At 40.5% G+C, this 17,776-nt stretch overlaps 1 protein-coding gene across 4 annotated transcripts in view; it reads right to left on the bottom strand.

Moving 5' to 3' along the window:
• slc37a1 (solute carrier family 37 member 1) overlaps positions 1–17,776 on the bottom strand; it is a 110,484-nt gene that overhangs the window by 54,753 nt on the left and 37,955 nt on the right. For 3 of the 4 annotated variants that reach the window (XM_066707101.1, XM_066707103.1, XM_066707104.1), the window contains exons 3-4: positions 13,104–13,185; positions 6,631–6,733 (exon numbers count right to left, since the gene is read on the bottom strand). In XM_066707101.1, the coding sequence (XP_066563198.1) occupies positions 6,631–6,733; positions 13,104–13,185 (185 nt within the window). Of the gene's footprint in view, positions 1–5,215; positions 5,273–6,630; positions 6,734–13,103; positions 13,186–17,776 lie in introns of those variants that run through there. The other variant, XM_066707105.1, reaches the window with a different exon arrangement.

The following is a 17,776-nucleotide window of genomic DNA, read 5'->3' as shown; positions in this document are numbered from 1 at the left end:
TTGATGGCGAGCCCCCTAGGTCTCATTTCCTGGCTGCACAGTTTCTGATGGGAGCTCAACGGCTACGGCCTCCTCGCACCCTTCACCCATGCTCGCATGGCATCTTGATATAGTGCTGGATGCACTTTTCCAAGCCTCATTTGAGCCACTGAACTCAACTGAGCTGAAGCTAGTTTCACTTAAGACTGCGTTTTTGCTGGCAATCACCTCTGCAAAACGTTCAAGCGAGTTACACGCCCTGTCTGTACACCCATCGTGTGTCCGTTTTGCGGGAGATGGCTCCAGGGTCACACTACGGCCTAACCCTGCATTCCTTCCGGAAATGCTGTCTCCATTTCATGTCAACAGGCCTATTGAGTTGATGGCTTTTCATCCTACTCCCTTCTCTTCGGAGCAAGAGAGTCGGTTTCACCTGCTCTGTCCTGTGTGGGCCCTCGGGTGCTATTTGGAACGCACTAATTGGCAGGACATTCGGCACTCAGACCAGTTGTTTCTTATGGAGCAAGGACACAGGGCCAGGCGCTTTTAAAGCAGTGCCTCTCACATTGGATTGTCGCTGAACACCTGGTGGCCCACTTGACTCGAGGTGTTGCCACATTGTGGGCCCTTTTTCAAGGCACCCCCTTGCCAGACATTTGTGGGTGGCTGCAGCTTGGGCAGCTTCATTTGTCAGCACAGTAGACCTAATGTTGCCCTGCGTTAGCTGGTCTAATCAGCAGGCATCAACTGATCCTGTGTTCCGTGGGTGGCGCATGAGTTCGTTCCTGCACACCGTGGTGTACATAGTTCGTTCATAGTTCATAGTTGTCAGCACAGTGGAGCTCTCCAATCTGTACTGTTCAGTTGAGTAGGATGCTCCTGTGGTGCACGGAGGCAGCATGAATGTTCATGCTACCATGCAATATATATATTCAGCTCAGCTACTTTGTTGACTAGCTGGCTGTGTATTACATTATGTTTCAGTGATTCTGTGGCCCCACTCCTGTTGGATCTGGGGACCACTGCCACGATAATGCACAGAGGCCTCACAAGTTGTTTGATTGCCCACGCCAAATATTGCGCAAGTAGATTACGGCCTCGCTCCTAGCTGCACTAGTAGAGCAGCTGGCCTTGCTATTATAAGCGGAGGGCATAAGAGTTAACCTCTGCAGCCCCACTTTGTATTTGCTGATTCTAGACAGTTACTGGTAAGAGCGTGACTGCGGTCCTCACTCCTGGGCAGCCCAGGTGCAGCCCTACGGGGCCCCCAAGATTACTGTCTGGAGTTGTTTTGCCGAGGTCCCCTAGCGGTCACTCCTGTTGGATCAGGGGACCACTGCCACGATAATGCACGGAGGCCTCACAAGTTGCTTGATTGCCCACGCCAAATATTGCGCAAGTAGATTACGGCCTCGCTCCTAGCTGCACTAGTAGTAGAGCAGCCGGCCTTGCTATTGTAAGCGGAGGGCGTAAGAGTTAACCTTTGCAGCCCCACTTTGTATTTGCTGATTCTAGACAGTTACTGGTAAAAGCGTGACTGCGGTCCTCGCTCCTGGGCAGCCCAAGTGCAGCCCTACGGGGCCCATGAGATTACTGTCTGGAGTTGTGTTGCCGAGGTCCCCTAGCGGTCACCCCGGGGCAAGATCCCTTATCAGCTCGATGCCTCCTCTGTTGTGATGGTTTTGATATACAGTAACACCTCCCCCTTGTGCAGTGCTTCTGACTTGAAAGATAACGATGGGTTGAGAATGCAACCCCAGTTATCTGAAAAAGGAAGCACTGCCCAAGGGTTGCAAGGTTGCGCAGGAGTCTGTTTTATAGAACATGAAGCGGGAAGGGACCTGTTCTGATTGACGTGCACAGGGGCCAATGGCAGATTTGTTAGAGTGACGTTTTCGATCGGATTCCTATGGAAGTGCACAGAAACCCCTTCCCCTTGGTTCCTTTTTCTGATAACTATGGTTGCATTGCAGTTACCCCAGAGGGTGTTAGGAAATGACCTTTACCCCTCAAACACTTGAAAATCCCTGGTTCAAAGTGCAGTCAGTCACTTGGCCTGCCTCCAGCTCCAGCTCAAGTACACTGCACTGCCCTCTTTGCCTTTTCAATAAGACACTGAAAGCCTTATCGCTTCTGTGTGTTTTTTAGTTCGACACGTGATTATATATATATACACACACATATTATTATTATTATTATTATTATTATTATTATTATTATTATTATTATGGATTCTGCTAAGTGGGGGCACCTTATTCACCTTATCTTTAACCCTTGCTTGCCTCATGCACCTCGCTTTCAGATCATCCTTGACATTGTTGATTGCTAGTATTGGCATTGATAGCATTTAATTCTGGCAGAAAAAAAGTCGCTACTTTTTATTATGCGAATGACAATTTGATATGGCTAACAGGCAACTGTCTCTTTAAGAAGAACACTGACAGCGGTGACATAGGGCTATTGGCATGTAAACATCGCAAGCATGAAGTGGTCGCGTTTGTGAAAGAAGAAACAGTTCCCCCTGTTGCCCTGGGGTCGGTCTTTCGGCCTTATAAGGCTCGGCAAAGAGGGCGTTGTCCCTGTGTGCAGTGTACTTCAGCTGGAGCAATCAATCAATCAATACATTTTTATTTGTATAGCACTCTTCGCAGGGTAGCCACAGAGCTTTACAGACTGGTAAACATACAGTAAATGTACTGCAAAATAAAAGAATACATAAATACAATACAAATAAATAAAAAAAAGTAAGTGAACATTTAAATAAATAAACCATTTAGGCACGGAGGAGAGAAAAACAAAAAAACTCCTATGGATGGCATGTAGGAGAAAATGAATCTCTAGGGGTCCACGGCTAGAAGTGGACCAAGTAACTGACTGCACACAGCTGCCTATAAGGCTATTCAAGTGTTTCCAGGGTAAAGGTAATTTCCCAACACCCTCTGGGGAAACTGTTTCTTCATTTTAGATAAACAAGGTTGCATATGTAACAAAACGGTTTTCATTTACGCATGTGCCAGCAGGAGTGTATAAGTAAAGTATGCATGATTTTTCTGTTTCCTTCTATCAACTTTTTAAACTTAAAAGTATAACTTTCATCACAATCACAGCTACTGTCAATACCCAAAAGGAGAGGTCTTTGATGTGGTAAGGGCTGGCTAAGCTGCTAAATGAAAAAATAAAAAAGAAAGGCAATTGGTATACATATACATAATTGGTTTAAATTGGAGAGAAATCATCAGATTATCCATAGCATAGAACCGGGTTCAACTGATGTGTCCAAATAATATGATAATAATAAAAGTTGAGGCACTCCACAATTTAAATAAGCACTACATATACATAATTATCTGTGTCATGTACAGACAATGCAGTACTTGTTTCATTTATAGTAAACATTTTTATAACACCGTGTAAACATTATTTTCTTTTTTTTTTGTTCCTGGGTAGTAAGTGTTATTTCCTAATTGCTTATGCATCAAAAGTATAGAAAATGTGTATTATTCCACACAAACTTTGCTCAGGACAGTGATATTTTGAAATGTAACTATTTCCAATGAGGAAACATAAAGTCAGAAAAAAAAAACATATGAATCCAAATTAACTTGTATTTATACTAAAGTAATACAAAAATGACTACAAAAGATTTAGAAGTGAGTAGTTTTTCGAGATTTACGATTATACTGTATTTACAGTATATGTGAACTTTAGGAACTTTAGGAAATAACACTTACTACCCAGGAACAAAAATGGTGTTACATAGTGTAATGTACTTTTATTAATAGTTATAAATATATATATACTTCTGTTTGGTAAAACCATTAGCTGTCAGGGTTTTACAATCAGCTCTATTTGAGGACTATGCCAAATAGATCTGTAGCTGCCTCTCTATTAGTAATATCCTTGAGAGCAATACATTCAAATTAAAGCTTGTGGTAGAAGCCTTTGATTTACAGTCATCAGATCATTCCTACAAATCTGGTCATTAATTTAGGTTTCTTTTTCCCACATTTGAATATTGTCAGACTTGAACAAATGCCTAATGCAGATAAGTATGTGCAGGCATTGATTTTTGTGATCTTCTTCATGAAAAGCACTATATAAAGAAATATTATTTATTATTATTATTATTATTATTATTATTATTATTATTATTATTATTAATAATAATAATAATAATAATAATAATAATAATGTCTGGTAATAGCTATAGCAGACTTATGAAGAAGTAATTGAGGGACTGAACCATGTACTTACAACTCTGCAGTCATTATTGTTACATCAGCTCTCCACACTTCCCCAGTTTGCCTACAGAGGTCATCATCACCTGAATTCTAACCCTGTCTCACATTCCCCAGCACAATGAGCTATCACTCAATTAACATTCCTCAACACTGCACTACACATCCCTGTCCTCTGCTTCCCTGTGTTCTGTATTTAAACCCCCTGTTAGTTACATTCAATGCTAAGTCTGGTCAGTTTACCTGCAATTCTAAGTGTGCCTCTTGATTTCTGATCTCACATGTTCCTGACCTTTGTTAATTCCCTGTGTTTTGACTCCTGGATTGCCCTCTGATTGTTTGTATATTGATATTAACTTTCAGACATAATATTAACTTTCACAGTTACGCAGACGACACACAATTATATCTGTCAGTAAATCCTAACAATACCATAGACCTAGAAAAACTAATCTGCTGTCTGTCTGAGATTAAAACATGGATGACAAAAAAAATTCTTATGCTTAATTCTGACAAAACAGAAGTCATAATTTTAGGAGACAAAAATCGAACTGTTCATCATGCACTAATAAAACTGAGTAATGATAACTTTAATTTCTCCCCTAAGGAGATGGCACGAAACCTGGGTGTCATCTGTGATCATAATCTATCCTTTGAATCACACATTCAGAATGTGTTGAGATCTTCCTTCCTCCATCTTAGAAACATTGCTAGACTAAGACAATTCCTCTCGTTACAGGACACTGAGAAATTGATACACAAATTTGTTACATCTAGATTGGATTACTGTAATGCCATTCTGTCAGGCAGCACAAACAGCTATTTCTGCACTTCAGTTAGTCCAAAATGCTGCTGCAAGAATCCTAACAAAAACAAAAAAACATGAACACATAAGTCCAGTATTGGCTTCTCTTCACTGGCTGCCCGTGCACTACAGGATAGACTTTAAAGTTCTCTTATTAACATTTAAAGCACTAAAGCGATTGGCACCTCCCTACCTAAAAGATCTCCTTATCGAATACACTCCAGGTCGGCCATTGAGATCACAGGAAGCCGGTTACTTAGCGCTCCCTAAAATACACAAGAAAACCGCAGGTGGTAGAGCATTCAGTTATATGGTCCTTGCTGCTGTAATAACTATACTGCCTGTAGGGGGAGGCAACCATTAGGCCTAGGCCCTAAGCCGTGGACCCCCAGAGATTCATTTTCTCCTACATGCCATCCATAGGAGTTTTTTGTTTTTCTCTCCTCTGTGCCTAAATGGTTTATTTACTTAAATGTTCACTCACTTTATTCTAGATCATGTAAAATGTTTACAGGTCTATATTTTATTTTATTGTATTTATGTATTTTATTTTGCGGTACGTTTGTTGTATGTTTACTAGTCTGTAAAGCGCTCTGTGGCTACCCTGCGAAGGGTTCTATACAAATAAAAATTGATTGATTGATTGATTGATTGATTGATTGATGCCTAATCAATTGACCTACTGCCTGTGACCCCAACTACTCCCTTTGCCTTGGCTCTATTGCTTTGCTCGCTGGCTCTTTGACCTGGACTGTTGTATACCTGCTTCTTCCCACCCTTAAGTCCTCCACTTCCCTGGCTGTTTGCATAGGTGGTCATGACAATTATTATGTGCAGCATAAAAAGGAAATTCACAAAAACGTACTGAATTTTTTTACATTTTGGTATTAAGCTGATATTTTTAATATCAATGCAAAAAAATCTAAAACTATAAGAAAGCCTGTTCAACTTTCAAGTGAGGAAAGTCGCACAAGTATAATTTGTATAATTAGTATAAAATGGCTGAGATTTTCAAAAATTTCCTTTGAATATTTTCAAATGTCAAATAGAACTGAAAGTATTTGTTTAATGAAAAACATGAAATATATTAAAAAACAAGATTGTCAACTATATTCCACTTTCAATAACCACTTCATCCAGTATAGGGTCATGGTGGGCTAGAGCCTAAACCAAGAGGCATAGGGCACAATTCAGGGTATTGCATGGCAGCATGAACACACATGCACACCACACTAACATGGCTTCATGGCAATTTTGAGTAGCCAATCAACCTCAGCTACATGGGACATGGGAGGAAACCAGAGCACCCAAAGAAAAACATGTGGCCTTGGAGAGAACATTGAAATTCAACACAGGCAGACAAGCTGCTTATTTCAAATAAAAAATAAAATAAATCATGTGATTAATTATTCTCATTTTATCTGTTAGAGGAAGTACAATAAATATGTTTCGTGGTCTGCTGTAAGATTAAGATGGTGGTATAATAAACTTCCCATTGAGTTCCTAACCTTAACTTTGTAATGCAGCCCGTTCTCTTCTCGGACACTACACTAATCAATGATTCATTACATCATACTTTTATGCTCTGTTTAGAAACAGAATACATACCAAAGGGCTTCCAGCTGCATGACACACTGCTGACAAGGAGAGTATCCTGGGAGCTGAAAGCATCCAAGTGGTTGGAGAAGGAGCAATTCTTGTGCAATTCACTCTAGAAAAAATACACTGTACATTAAAGGGATGCCTTGGACACTTCTTATATTAACATATTTTAAGGCACGTCCTGCACTCCAGCTGAATAACTTCCCCAGATCTGCTACAATGCATTTATTTATTTTAACAGATGTGTTGAATGATGGAAGGAATTAATTTAAACAATAATGAGGTTTACCAATGTGGAACAGTAGAATTTCTAGGGAACACCATAATTTAAGATATACCTAAAAGCAGTGAATGGAGTGGGCTTTATTAGATACCCATATGTGTAGATGGAGTCATGTGTAGTCCTATCATTAGAAACATACTTTAGAAGAGACTTGTTATATTTTGCCTAAACAAAACTATTTTCCTAAAGGAGTGTGAGACTTTTCTTTTCCTTTGAGTTTTATACGTTTTCTAATTATAAATCCACATCTATGCCAGTATCTAATTTTTTTTTGTATGAATATTGCATTTCTACAGTGTTAGCAACCCCCTTTATGTTGGTATTACAACATAATTTAACAAGCTTGTTGATTATACAGATAAAAGTACATTAAGGAAACTGTAACTGATTTTCCTTTTCCACTAAACACACACTGTCTGAAGTCTGCTCAGACATGGAAACCTATTTCATGAAGCTTCCAGGAAACAGTTCTTGTGCTGATGTTGCTTCCAGAGGCAGTTTAGATGATTGTTGCAACCTAGGACAGACGATTTTAAAACGCTACATGCTTCAGCAACTCAGTGGTCTCGTCCTGTGAGCTTGTGTGGCCTTCCACTACGCGGCTGAGCCGTTGTTGGTCCTAGACGTTTCCACTTCACAATACTAGCACTTACAGTTGACTGGGGCAGCTCTAGCAGGGCATAAATTTGATTAACTGACTTGTTGGAAAGGTGGCATCCTATGACAGTGCCATGTTGAAAGTCATTGAGCTATTCAGAACGGCCTGTGGAAGGAAAGTTAGATCTCACACCTGTTTTACTTCATTATATGCTTAAGAAAGATAAGGTCAAGCTAGAAGGTCAGGCCAGAAGGTAGTTTGATTTCTGATTGTTATTTACGATGACAACCTTGGAGACAATGTCAAACGGTATGACTTAAGTGCCTGTTGCCTAAAACCATGTGTTGACCTATGAACTCTGTTCTATGTTCTGCTTAGTTAGCCTTTAAGATAACATAGTAATGACTTTCTAATGATAACCAGATCTTTGTCTTCTGTGTGTATGAAAAGCTCTGACTGTTAAAATGAAGGCAGAGCAACTTTGGATTCTTCTTGTTTCACTGTTGTTCTCCACGCTGCATGGAGGCATTGCAACGAACATTCCAACCTGATTGAAGGCCCATTCTACTGCCAATGTTTGTCTAAGGAGATTGCATGGCTGTGTGCTTGATTTTATACACCTGTCAGCAATGGGTGTGGCTGAAATAACCAAATGCACAAATTAAAAGGGATGTCTATATAATTTTGCCCATGTAGTGTAAAAATACAGGACAGTCCTGTAAAATACTGGCGGGATGGCAATCCTAATTGCCACAGACATCTTCATTGTACGATTTATTACGATTAGTATGATTCTACTTTTTCATGATTGAATGGTTAAACAGATGTTAATGTTATTAATATGTTGGGTTTGTTAAACAGTAATTTACACTAAAGAAGTAAAAAAAGAGAAGTCAAAGTAAAAAAATAGGTTAAAAAAATCTAATCTCTTTTATCATCTTAGAAAATGTACAGTAAAGCAACACAACACAAAAATAAGTGTTTGGGAGTTACCCAAGTCAGATACAGGACAGGTGAGAGAGAGAGAGCTATTTTGTTTTACTTTCAGAAAGTCTTAGCATTCCTAATCTTGTATTTAGATTTGCCTTAATTGAAGTAAATGTTATTTTCAGTAAATTCAGTCCAGCTGTTGTGTGATTAGACTAGATTGAAGGAAAGGTGACCAAGTTTGGGAATCTGGAGGTGGAGTCAATGAGACAGTGAGGTGTCAACTGGTGGCCAGAAGCTGAACACAAAGGTATTTAAGCAGCTGCAGAGAAACAAAAAGACAAAAGAAGTGTTTCTGCTCTCTGAAATACTTTCGGTACCACGTGCATGGCCAGCGAGACAGGCAGAGATTAGAAAGTTTAACACATGGTTGAAATCTTGGTGTTGGAAAGAGGGTTTTAGATTTATGGAGTATTGGTATTTCTTCTGGGATAGATGGGACCTGTTCAAACCGGACGGTCTACATCTAAACAGAAGGGGAGCTGCCAGGTGACTATGATGTTGTAGGAGTGACAGAAACATGGCTTACAGAAAATGATGAAGATGAATAAAAGTTGAAAGGATACACACAGTTTAGGAGGGACAGGTAAAATCGAAGAGGTGGTGGGGAAGCATTATATGTCAAAAATTACATTGAGGCACAGGAACTCAAATTAGATCCCAGTAACAAAACAATCATTGTGGGTTAAGCTTTTGAACAAAAGATCTGGAGGATTAGTGATAGGAGTGTGTTACAGACCACCCAACTCAGATATTCAGAAAGATGTTGCATTGTACAACGTAATCAGGACTGCATGTAGCAAGGATGTGGCTGTTATCATGGGGGATTTCAATTTCCCAAACATAGACTGGGAAAGCCCAGTTGGGACTACAGAAGCAGAAACAGAAATGGTTGAGATGGTAAATGACTGCTTTCTAACTCAATTTGTCAGGGAACCAACCAGGGAGAGTGCATGCATTGGCTTGATCTTTTCAAATGACCATAATAGTCAGAGGGACACTAGTTAGAGAACCAAAGGCAAACTGCATACAGATTCAGTTGAAAATGGATGGTTATATTTTAAAAATATACTACTTGAGGCTCAGGAGAAATTTGTACCAAAACTTGAGGACCCAAAAACATTGGCCAAAATGGTTTAATAGAGGTATGCAAAACAATATCAAGAGAAAGAAAATGTTGTATAGCACATACAAAAAGGATAGAGATAAAACAAAATATAAAGAATATGTTGAGCTGCATTGAGATCTTAAGAAAGGCATCAGGAAATAGAAAGAAACAGCTCTTGGAGCTAAAACTAATGCAAGGAGCATTTTTCAATACTACAACAGCAAGAGGTCAAAAAAGGAGGAAGTGAAACAGATAAAGGGCAAAAACTGAAGTATCCTGGAAAAAAAACCAAGATGTGACAAATGTTCTAAATCAGTATTTCACAGAGGTTTTTACAAAACAAACAAATCACCTGGGCCAGATGGTATATTTGTAACATTACTTAAATAAATGAGGGAAATTATTTATAGGCTGCTAACTCAAATATTCTTAGACTTAGAACAGGAGATGTGCCAACTGACTGGAAGACAACAAATGTCATACCAATCCACAAGAAATGGGGCAAAACTGAGCCAGGAAATTATAGACCAATCAGTCTCACCTGCATTACTTGTAAAATGGTGGAAAAAATGATTAGACAAAATAGAGAAGCATCTTAATGAAAACCATGTTCTTGGACATAGTCAACATGGGTTTAGATGAGTAAGATCATGTCTTACTAATTTATTGGAGTTTTTTGAACATGCAACTGCAGCTGTAGATCATGTGAAAGCATATGATATGATATACTTAGATTTTCAAAAATCTGTTGACAAGGTTCCACACCAAAGACTGATCCTCAAATTGTAAGCTGTAGGTATTCAGGGTAATGTAGATGGATTATGAACTGGTTGATGTATAGGAAACAGAGGGTCTCAATTAGAGGAGTTGCTTCTAACTGGAGTGAGGTTGTTAGTGGAGTTCCACAGGGATCAGTACTAGGGCCTTTGCTTTTTCTAATCTATGTTAATGATCTGGATAGTTAGCAAACTTGTCAAATTTGCAGATGATACTAAAATAGGTGGCTCAGCAGATACAGTCTCGGCAGCACAGGTTGTCCAAAGGGACTTAGATATTATTCAGTTGTGGGCCGACACTTGGCAGATGAAATTCAATGTGGACAAGTGCAAGGTAATATATGCAGGTAACACAAATGTCCACTATAATTACAGGAATAAAACTAGATGAAGTAACGCATGAGAAAGACCTAGGAGTCTATGTGGACTCCTCACTTTCTCCATCTACAGTGAGGGAAAAAGTATTTGATCCCCTGCTGATTTTGTACGTTTGCCCACTGACAAATAAATGATCAGTCTATAATTTCAATGGTAGGTGTATTTTAACAGTGAGAGACAGAATAACAACAAAAAATTTCAGAAAAACGCATTTCAAAAAAGTTATAAATTTATTTGCATGTTAATGAGGGAAATAAGTATTTGATCCCCTATCAATCAGCAAGATTTCTGGCTCCCAGGTGTCTTTTATATAGGTAACGAACTGAGATTAGGAGCACTCTCTTAAAGGGAGTGCTCCTAATCTCAGCTCGTTACCTGTATAAAAGACACCTGTCCACAGAAGCAATCAATCAATCAGATTCCAAACTCTCCACCATGGCCAAGACCAAAGAGCTGTCCAAGGATGTCAGGGACAAGATTGTAGACCTACACAAGGCTGAAATGGGCTACAAGACCATCGCCAAGCAGCTTGGTGAGAAGGTGACAACAGTTGGTGCGATTATTCGCAAATGGAAGAAACACAAAATAACTGTCAGTCTCCCTCGGTCTGGGGCTCCATTCAAGATCTCACCTCGTGGAGTTTCAATGATCATGAGAACGGTGAGGAATCAACCCAGAACTACACAGGAGTATCTTGTTAATGGCAGCTGGGACCATAGTCACCAAGAAAACAATTCTTAATCCCATAGAAAATCTGTGGAGGGAGCTGAAAGTTCAAGTTGTCAAACATCAGCCTCGAAACCTTAATGACTTGGAGAGGATCTGCAAAGAGGAGTGGGACAAAATCCCTCCTAAGATGTGTGCAAACCTGGCAGCCAACTACAAGAAACGTCTGACCTCTGTGATTGCCAACAAGGGTTTTGCCACCAAGTACTAAGTCGAAGGGGTCAAATACTTATTTCACTCATTAACATGCAAATCAATTTTTTACGTTTTTGAAATGCGTTTTTCTGGATTTTTTTGTTGTTATTCTGTCTCTCACTGTTAAAATACACCTACCATTACAATTATAGATTGATCATTTCTTTGTCAGTGGGCAAACGTACAAAATCAGCAGGGGATCAAATACTTTTTTCCCTCACTGTATATATTTTTTTATTTATTTACATTTCACACAAAAATATTTATCTTTTATGATGTAGTTGCAGGATTTTGCTGACCTTGATCTTTATTATTATTTTTCAATTGAATTATGGTTATGGTACAACAATGATCAATCTTGTTCTATTGTCTAACAAATGTAAAACATTTGAAAATGTACTGATTTTACAAGGAATGTAATATAGTTGCAGAATAATGTAGTTGCAGGTGGGAGCTTTTGAGATATTCTGGGTGAATATTCTAACCGACAGGGAAACAACTCTAAACTGCAGGAGTTAATTTGTAATGTTTAACAAATATGTATCTTTAGTTAGTTTCAGTTTAATTTAGAAAAGTTACCTTAGCCAAAACTAGAGGATTTAGGTTTTATTTTATTAATTATTCAGAAAAGCACAGTGGACCTAGTTAATGCCTCAGTGGATGAGGTGGGTGCTCAGGTCAGAATAACACCAAACCAACCATAAAACATCCAATTAAAAAAAAATCTACTTTTGGAAAGAACCAGAGATAATTTAAATCTACCTGGTATACCAGGTTTCCTTGGATATAACGGGACTCAGACCAAAGAGTCATCATTCAACAGTATTCTAGAACATGTTATATATTTTATGTATACTAAACCTTTACAGTACAGTAAAAATAGGTTTTGTCTAGCCTAGTGGATGAATCACTCTGCAGAAGCACCTGAAGTGCAGGACTCCACTGATTGGCCAGCAACTGCATATGCCAGCTCTCTTTGTTTGTTGGTAAAGCAAGAAGAGAGCCTAGGAGTGAATGGAGAGAAGAGAAACAAAGAAAACAGAACAGAGAAGAACTGCTAACAAACTTTGGCTTTTGGACTTGACCCTGATTGTGGACTGTGGAGAGGTAGCTAGGTGTGTTTGTCTTTTTTATAGTCTATGTTTAGAGAGGGATCTGTATTCAGTTTAGATGGTTTGTTTTAGTTTATGTTTTAGTTTATGTATGTATCTTTGTTTAATAAACCTGCACTCCCTTCACCACATTCCCCTGCTTGCATGTCAGTGTTTCCACAGGCCCCACCTATAGAGCCCTGATGCTGTGTCCAACTCCATATGGCATCACACTGTCCGTTTTACAAAGCTTTGATGGTGCATTGTGGTTTAAGATGCTAAATTCCTGCAGAGGGGCAGATACACCTGAAATGTATTAGTTTGTTCTGGCACATACCTTGACAATACTGATAGGCTTTCTGGAGAGATGGTAGCTGGTGTAGAGCAGGAAAGTCAGAACAAAAGTGAAGGCCCTGTACCTGCAAACAAAGAGAAAGGCAATTTAACTTCTGCCCATTTAGCTTTCACAATAAGCAAACACAGCCACAGCTGCACAGTCAGAGCACAAATACAGGGATTTTATCTAAGGTTAGGGAGTGGTCTTTTTAATTGAGGAAAAATACATACAAATAAATGGTGTTACAGCTATATGAAGTTATACTTTCCATGCCTGTTCTTTTCTCAAACCGATGGACAAGATGTATAGGGTGTATATAGTTATTCAGTCTCTTAAAACAACACGTCTTTAAAATTGTGCATCTAATGGTACAAATGGGACCATGTGATGGCTTAATGTGACAACTATTTGCATCCATGATGGAACAACATGGTAGACCACTGCATGGGGAGTTGTGTGGAGCAGTAGTTAGGGCTCTGGACTCTGGACCATAGGGTTGTGTGCTCACTCCCAGGTGGGGGCACTGCTGTTGTACCCTTGAGCAAGGTCCTTTACCGCAATTACTCCAGTAAATGCCCAGCTGTATAAATAGGTAAATGTAAAAAATAATGTGATATCTTATAACAATTGTAAGTCACCCTGGATAAGAGTGTCTGCTAAAAAATGAAATAATAATAAATGAAGCTTTAAGAGTATGACAGTTTGTGTACAAAATGTAATTATTGCATATTTGTTTTCATTATACTATTTTTAATAGGTTAAATATCTGTATATAAAACATTTATATATACAGTAGATTGTATAACCATAAAACATTACCACAACACAAGTCCAACACAGTAAGGCATTTGTTGTCAACTGTCTCTCTGATCTTCATTCTGTCCTCAGGCAAAATTAAGCTGAACCTTTATTTATGTAAGTTTTATACCTTTATCCTTTTCTGAAATAAATCTTGTTTCTGTCTTCTTCCTAATTCAGATTCCTAAGTTGTGGACTCCAAAATGCACCTGGATCCACAGTTATAAGTGTGAATATACAATATTTACTTTCTTAGTATAAGGGCAAGTTGATTAACATTTGACATGGGTCGTCAGTGGATATAATTAAGTAACTGAGATAAGTTAATTTAATTTAGTGAGACTCTATTATAGAGGCCAAAATATAAATTAAAGAGCAAGACCATCCTTTTAGTGTCCTTTGCTGTGTGTCCATTTACAGTGTCCTGTGCTGTTTGTCCATCTGCTCTGGTGAGTGCAGCTCAGCATTTTAATTGCTCTTAATTGGCACCATCCTCCAAAGAAATAAGAGATTTTAAATAAGTTCATGTCTGGAACATAGTGTTTCCCAGCTCAGCTTTAGAGTTGCCATAGGCCTCTTGTTAGCCTCCTTGACTAGGGCCCTTGTCACCACCGAATACTCAGTTTTTGAGGACGGCCTGTTCTAGACAGATTCACAATTTTACCATATTCTCTATATTCAAGTGTATTTAAATTCATGAGAAAAACCTTGCACCCAGGTAGACTCCATTCAACAAATTTTGTGACTTCTAGTGGCAACAGGGCTTATTTAGGTGTGTCATAGCAAAGGGAGTGAATACTTACACAATCAATTATTTTTAATCAATTTACAACAATTTGTATATTTTATGTTTCAGTTTAACATTACAGATTTTTTTTTTGTTGATCTGTGGCAAAAACTAATTAAATCAAATTTGAGTCCATAAAGACTGATAGATGTATTTCTGTCAGTCTGTCAGTAATGTACAAACTCGCCCTTTGTACATTAATTGAGACTGGATACACCTGACACTCCACTAATTACTACTGAGCAGAATACTTGGTGCATTTGAGCAGGGCTGGCTCCTGCAATGGTGGATATAGCGAACGCCTTGGGCACCATCTGTCGTAAAGGCGCAGACTAGTGAAGTTACAAAAATGAAAAAAAAAAGACGTCGGTGCTCCACAGGCACACCCCCCTCCCTTCCTTGTGACTCTCGAGTTGCAATGTAACACAATTTATTATCTCCACATATTACTCTCAACACAGTAACCGCTTTGTCTCTCCCTCAAATCAACCACAACAGCAACACTGCGCAAGTGTATATCCCAGGAAACCAAACATACCATAATTACACGTACACTGAACTTAGAACATATCGTAATTACTTGTGTAAAAGGAGTATTCAAAATACTGAACTTAACACAGCACAAACTGTAGAATGAAGCTCCGGGGGGTTCCACCCATGCACATGCTCAGTGCAATATTGACAATGTAAGTGTGAAATGACGTAAATCAAGATGATGTAAACCGTGGGATTACTGAGCAGCCAGCAATGCAAGACAGTTAACACATGTATTCACAGAGAAACAATGGAAATATTATCAAAACTGCCAGGTGCACATGGGCAAAAAAAGAAAGGAGGAGGAAAACAAAACTCAAAACAGAGGTATGTCATAATGACCTTGCAAACCTTGGGCAGTGCTTCCTTTTTCAGATAACCGGGGTTGCATTCACAACCTATCGTTATCTTTCAAGTCAGAAGCACTGCCCAAGGGGGAGGGGTTACTGTATAACAAAACCATTGCAAGGGAGGAGGCAGCAAGCTGATAAGGGAGCTTGCCTCGAGGTGCACCACTAGGGGGCCTCGGCAACACTAATCCAGATAGTAACCTCAGGGGCCCCGTAGGGCAGCACCTGAGCCACCCAGGAGCGAGGACCTTAGTCACGCTCTTACCGGGAACCGTCTAGAATCAGCATATACAAAGCGGGGCTACAGAGGTTAATTCTTACGCCCTCCGCTTACTAGTGCAGCTAGGAGCGAGGCCATATCTACATGCACAATATCTGGCGCGGGCAATCAAGCAACTTGTGCGGCCTCCGCACATTATCATGGCAGTGGACTCCTGATCCCATAGGAATGGGAAAAACAACAGAATACATAGCCAGCTAATCAACAGAGTAGACGAGCTGAAAAACAATATACAATATGTACATATCGCTTGACAGCAAGACCTTCATGCTGTCAGTGCGCAGCACAGGAGCATCCAACTGAACTGAATAGTACAGAGTGGAAGAGCTCCATTGTGCTGACAATTAGATTTCGTACAAACAAACTATATACACCACAGGGCACAGGAGCAGCTCATGTGCCACACGTGGAACATCGGAGCAGTGGCCACTAGCTTCACTAGCACAGCTAAGAGCGAGGCTGAACCAGCTCTATAATGTCATCACAAACGAAACTATATACATTGAGGGGTGCAGGAAACCTTTCCGCACAACCACAGAAGTGGTGGCCGCCAACCCTAAGAGCATAGCTAGGAGCAAGGCCACACCAGTTCGACTGTGTCGTGACAAATGAACTATATACATCACGGGGCACAGGAGCCGGCTCATGTGCCACACACGGAACACAGGAGCAGTTGATGCCTGCCAAATAGCACAGCTAATGCAGGGCAACAGCAGGGCACTGGAGAAGCTCAAGTGCCCTCCACTGGAGGACAACAGCAGTGGTCCCCTGCTCCATGGTGTAAGACATCCAGAGCGGGCCACAGACCTGCTGACCAAGGAACTATGTACACAGCTTGGCAGCAAAACTCAAGCGCCCACAGCTGGGAACAGTGGCAGTGAGCTCAATTCAATCCTTTCTAGAACAGAGCCACAGTCCTTCTAATAATGAACCAACTATATACAGGGTGGCTTCGAAAGGCAACGTACCTGGATGCTGCATGACAGACCCTGGGAATACATTGACAGGACTGTCAGCAAGTCCAGGAGTAGCTTGCATGGGTGCTCGACTGGAAGGCATTGTCCGGTGGAAGGGAAAACACGGCTCAAATAGCTCCAACAGGATGTGCAGACTGTGAGAGGAAAGGCAGGAGTCAGAGCCCATATTCTACTGGGGCTCGACTGCAGCCAACACCGGGTTCCCAATGGAAGGGACCAGTCCTGTCACGTCCAATGTGTAGAACCGGGCAAATGTAAGTTGCGAGGCCCAAGCTGCCACTGCACAAATGTCTGCCAAGGGGGCGCCTTGAAAAAGGGCCCACGATGTGGCAACACCTCGAGTCGAATGGGCCACTAGGTGTTCAGGCACCGGTGTCCCGGTGGACTCGTAGGCCATGGTAATGGTGTCTACAATCCAATGCGAGAGGTGCAGCTTTGAAAGTGCATGGCCCTGTGTCCACAATCCATAAGACACAAAAAAATTGTCTGATTGCCGAAAGTCCTTAGTGCATTCCAAATAGGACCTGAGGGCCCGCACAGAGCAGAGCAGGTGAAGCTGACTCTCTTACTCTGAAGCAAGTACTTCACTGTATTTGTGCACTTATGTTGTAAGTTGCCCTGGATAAGGGCGTCTGCCAAGAAATAAAAATAATAATAATAATAAAGGGAGGAGGATGAAAAGCTGGCTTTTCAGTGGCTCAAATGGGGCTTGGGAAAGTGCGTCCAGCACTACATCAAGACGCCATGGGGGCAATGAAGGGGTGCGAGGAGGCCGCAGCTGTCGAGCTCCATTTAGAAACTGCACAGCCAAGAAATGAGGCCCAGAGGACTTGCCATCAGTCCGAACATGATATGCGGAGATGGCCGCCAGATACACTTTGAGCATAGATGGGGACTTGCCCCGGTCCAACAGCTCCTGTAAAAATTGTAATATGACCCCGAAGGGG

This window comes from Amia ocellicauda, chromosome 6 (genome assembly GCF_036373705.1).
Source record: "Amia ocellicauda isolate fAmiCal2 chromosome 6, fAmiCal2.hap1, whole genome shotgun sequence".
Lineage (NCBI taxonomy): Eukaryota > Metazoa > Chordata > Actinopteri > Amiiformes > Amiidae > Amia > Amia ocellicauda.
Note: the sequence above shows the minus strand (reverse complement) of the source record. Positions and strands in the feature narration are given on the sequence as shown.